This window comes from Babylonia areolata, chromosome 22, assembly GCF_041734735.1.
Source record: "Babylonia areolata isolate BAREFJ2019XMU chromosome 22, ASM4173473v1, whole genome shotgun sequence".
NCBI classification, from domain to species: Eukaryota; Metazoa; Mollusca; class Gastropoda; order Neogastropoda; family Buccinidae; genus Babylonia; species Babylonia areolata.
Window position 1 is genome coordinate 6,763,204 of NC_134897.1, and position 5,000 is coordinate 6,768,203.

The 5,000-nt window shown below is 41.8% G+C and overlaps 1 protein-coding gene across 1 annotated transcript in view; it reads left to right on the forward strand.

The window, feature by feature from the left end:
* Positions 1–5,000, forward strand: part of LOC143297500 (uncharacterized) — a 15,365-nt gene that overhangs the window by 8,417 nt on the left and 1,948 nt on the right. The window contains exons 2-3 of the mRNA XM_076609900.1: positions 1–14; positions 3,558–3,671. The exon at positions 1–14 is cut by the window's left edge and continues 402 nt beyond it. Coding sequence (XP_076466015.1) covers positions 1–14; positions 3,558–3,671 — 128 coding nt within the window. The remainder of the gene's footprint in view (positions 15–3,557; positions 3,672–5,000) is intronic.

A 5,000-nucleotide genomic window follows, 5' to 3' on the forward strand; every position in this document is an offset into this window, starting at 1 on the left:
GGATGCTGCAGGACGTGAGTTCTGTCATGTCTGTGCTGTGCTGTGCTGTGCTGTGCTGTGCGGTGCTGTGCTGTGCTGTCATACTGCGTGTGCTGTCTGTCTGTCTGTGCGTGCGTGCGTGTGTGTGCGTGCGCGCGCGTGCGTGCGTGTGTGTGTGTGTGTGTGTGTGTGCATTTTATCTTAGTTATGTATACCATTTATTTGTTGGATGTTCTTGATTTGTAAATATTGTTGTGCAATACCCTATTGTCTTAACGTGTGTATGAATAGAATAGAATAGAATAGATTTTATTGTCATGAAACCTTAAGTGCAATGGTAAATGAATGAATGAATGAAAAACACACAATTAATCAATCAGTTAATGCAGTAAATTGCAGCAGCATTCATAAACAAATTTTCCTAATCTTGTTTGTATATATTCATCATGTGTGTGCGTGTGTGGGTGGGTTGGGTGGAGGGTTGTTTCAGTCTATCGTCAGCTATTGGGATTCGTATTTGACTAGTTTTAATCTCTTTTTATATTGCGCATGATCATTTTATGTTGGTGTTTACAACGAATGTGTGTTTGCACAAGTTAATTTCCATGTGCATTAATAAAGTGTTATTGATTGATTGATTGATTGATTGATATTCCGTAATGTGTGTGTTGCTGTGGTACTGTAGGCCGCAGTGTGATGATCTGATGATCCATATGTTGTCAGTGTACAGGGAGTGTAGGTCAAAGAACTCATGGGCAAGAAGTAAGGCTGTTCTGGCATTTCTAACACTGTACTAAAGATTGAACAATCAAGCAGAAGGAAATGAGGGCACGACACAAGCCCCATGTCCGCTTACTTCGTTGTGTCCGCTGATTCACTTTCATCAGGACATTTTCATCAGGACACTCTGATGTAACCAGGTTTGTTGTTGTTGTCAGTTTCATCAGGACATTCTGATGTAACCAGGTTTGTTGTTTGTTGTCAGTTTCATCAGGACATTCGGATGTAACCAGGTTTGTTGTTGTTGTCAGTTTCATCAGGACATTCTGATGTAACCAGGTTTGTTGTTGTCAGTTTCATCAGGACATTCTGATGTAACCAGGTTTGTTGTTGTTGTTGTCAGTTTCATCAGGACATTCTGATGTAACCAGGTTTGTTGTTGTTGTCAGTTTCATCAGGACATTCTGATGTAACCAGGTTTGTTGTTGTTGTCAGTTTCATCAGGACATTCTGATGTAACCAGGTTTGTTGTTGTCAGTTTCATCAGGACATTCTGATGTAACCAGGTTTGTTGTTGTTGTCAGTTTCATCAGGACATTCTGATGTAACCAGGTTTGTTGTTGTCAGTTTCATCAGGACATTCTGATGTAACTAGGTTTGTTGTTGTTGTCAGTTTCATCAGGACATTCTGATGTAACCAGGTTTGTTGTTGTTGTCAGTTTCATCAGGACATTCTGATGTAACTAGGTTTGTTGTTGTTGTTGTCAGTTTCATCAGGACATTCTGATGTAACCAGGTTTTGTTGTTGTTGTCAGTTTCATCAGGACATTCTGATGTAACCAGGTTTGTTGATGTTGTCAGTTTCATCAGGACATTCTGATGTAACCAGGTTTGTTGTTGTTGTCAGTTTCATCAGGACATTCTGATGTAACCAGGTTTGTTGATGTTGTCAGTTTCATCAGGACATTCTGATGTAACCAGGTTTGTTGTTGTTGTCAGTTTCATCAGGACATTCTGATGTAACCAGGTTTGTTGTTTGTTGTCAGTTTCATCAGGACATTCGGATGTAACCAGGTTTGTTGTTTGTTGTCAGTTTCATCAGGACATTCTGATGTAACCAGGTTTGTTGTTTGTTGTCAGTTTCATCAGGACATTCGGATGTAACCAGGTTTGTTGTTGTTGTCAGTTTCATCAGGACACTCTGATGTAACCAGGTTTGTTGTTGTCAGTTTCATCAGGACACTCTGATGTAACCAGGTTTGTTGTTGTCAGTTTCATCAGGACATTTTCATCAGGACATTCTGATGTAACCAGGTTTGTTGTTGTTGTCAGTTTCATCAGGACATTCTGATGTAACCAGGTTTGTTGTTGTTGTCAGTTTCATCAGGACATTTTCATCAGGACACTCTGATGTAACCAGGTTTGTTGTTGTCAGTTTCATCAGGACATTCTGATGTAACCAGGTTTGTTGTTTGTTGTCAGTTTCATCAGGACATTCTGATGTAACCAGGTTTGTTGTTGTCAGTTTCATCAGAACATTCTGATGTAACCAGGTTTGTTGTTGCTGTTGTCAGTTTCATCAGGACATTCTGATGTAACCAGGTTTGTTGTTGTTGTCAGTTTCATCAGAACATTCTGATGTAACCAGGTTTGTTGTTGTCAGTTTCATCAGGACATTCTGATGTAACCAGGTTTGTTGCTGTTGTTGTCAGTTTCATCAGGACATTCTGATGTAACCAGGTTTGTTGTTGTTGTCACTTTCATCAGGACATTCTGATGTAACCAGGTTTGTTGTTGTCAGTTTCATCAGGACACTCTGATGTAACCAGGTTTGTTGTTGTCAGTTTCATCAGGACATTCTGATGTAATCAGTTTTGTTGTTGTTGTCAGTTTCATCAGGACACTCTGATGTAACCAGGTTTGTTGTTGTTGTCAGTTTCATCAGGACACTCTGATGTAACCAGGTTTGTTGTTGTCAGTTTCATCAGGACACTCTGATGTAACCAGGTTTGTTGCTGTTGTTGTCAGTTTCATCAGGACATTCTGATGTAACCAGGTTTGTTGTTGTTGTCAGTTTCATCAGGACATTCTGATGTAACCAGGTTTGTTGTTTGTTGTCAGTTTCATCAGGACATTCTGATGTAACCAGGTTTGTCGTTGTTGTCAGTTTCATCAGGACATTCTGATGTAACCAGGTTTGTTGTTTGTTGTCAGTTTCATCAGGACATTCTGATGTAACCAGGTTTGTTGTTTGTTGTCAGTTTCATCAGGACATTCGGATGTAACCAGGTTTGTTGTTGTTGTCAGTTTCATCAGGACATTCGGATGTAACCAGGTTTGTTGTTGTTGTCAGTTTGATCAGGACATTCTGATGTAACCAGGTTTGTTGTTGTTGTCAGTTTCATCAGGACATTCTGATGTAACCAGGTTTGTTGTTGTTGTCAGTTTCATCAGGACATTCTGATGTAACCAGGTTTGTTGTTGTTGTCAGTTTCATCAGGACATTCGGATGTAACCAGGTTTGTTGTTGTTGTCAGTTTCATCAGGACATTCTGATGTAACCAGGTTTGTTGCTGTTGTCAGTTTCATCAGGACACTCTGATGTAACCAGGTTTGTTGCTGTTGTCAGTTTCATCAGGACATTCGGATGTAACCAGGTTTGTTGTTGTTGGCAGTTTCATCAGGACATTCTGATGTAACCAGGTTTGTTGCTGTTGTCAGTTTCATCAGGACATTCTGATGTAACCAGGTTTGTTGTTTGTTGTCAGTTTCATCAGGACATTCTGATGTAACCAGGTTTGTTGTTGTTGTCAGTTTCTTGCCGCCAGTAACGGTTAAAACATCTGGCGTGCTTGCAGAGTCATGCAAGTGGAATTCCCACAGACTGTGACGTCAGTGTTGACAGGATTACGTCACCAAGTCCTACAGTTCTCTACCTCGTCACAGCTCGTGCACACTGGTCGTTGCGAAACGTAAGGTGGTCTGTGCCTCTATCCGTCTGTGTGTGTGTGTGTGTGTGTGTGTGTGTGTGTGTGTGTGTGAAGGAAATGATTGTTTTAAACTTGATTTAAATCTTACGTGAGCCGAGTAAGGCTTGAGTAACTTATTGGTATTTATAATATTTAACTGAATGGAGTATCTAACATCGTGTTTGGGTTTCCTTTTGACTTGTTTCAAGAACTGAGACATGAAATGGCCCTTTTGCAGTCGGCTGAGCTATAAGAACATGATTGGATTGGATTTGAACCACCACACCTTGTATCTAATACCCGCTGTACATTTGATCTGGTTGAATAAAGTGCCCATGTCTCTTGTTTCAAAGTTATCACAGGCTCTGCTCCTCAGTATCTGTCTGAACTTTTCCAGGCTCTTTCAGCTTCCAAACTTCACACGCTAACAACCATGGCCAACGAGCCTTTTCTTTCTCAGCAGCTAAGCTCTGAAATTCTGTATCATACTCTCCGACACAATCAGTCCCTGGAGTCTTTCAGATCAGGCCAGAAAGCATATCTCTTTACCCATTACTATAATTAAGGCCTATCCTTCCCTACCATTTAAGAATGTGCTATTTCCATCCAGACTAATCAGTTGATTATGGTGTGTGTGCATGAGGACTGAGAGATGGAGTGTGAGTGCGGTAGCCTCTCTCTGTGTGTGTATGCGTGTGTGTGCGTGCGTGTTATGTGTGCGCATGTGCGCCTACGTGTGTGTGTATGCATGCGTGCACCTATTTGTGTGTGTGTGTGTGTGTGTGTGTGTGTGTGTGTGTAATATGTTGTTACTTATCTTTTTGCGTCATTTCCCGTACCTACTTATTTGGTATTACTATTTGCTGTTACTGTAAAGTGCCTTGTGCGTTGGAAGGCGCTATATAAATCTCCCTTATTATTCTTATTACTGATTGATATGGGCACTTATACTTCGGTCAGAGACCAAGTTTTAAGTGCTTTCCGAAGACGGGGTCATTTGCACTGCAGGCTGTTTGCCTACCTGCCAAGAGCCAACTAAGGGCTGCTTTTAGGTGTTTGTCTTTTGTTTCCTCTGTCAGTCAGTCGGCTTTCAGCTACACACACACACACACACACACACACACACACACACACACACACACACACACACACACACACGTATATTCTAGTGAACAGGGCTTTTTACAGACCCCCTGCCTGACAGCATTGACAAAGAGGTGGGTGTGTGTGTGTGTGTGGTGCAGGGAGGGGGCTGACAGTGGAGGGGTGTGTGGTGCAGGGAGGGGGCTGACAGTGGGTGGGGGGGAGGTGCAGGGAGGGGGATGACAGTGG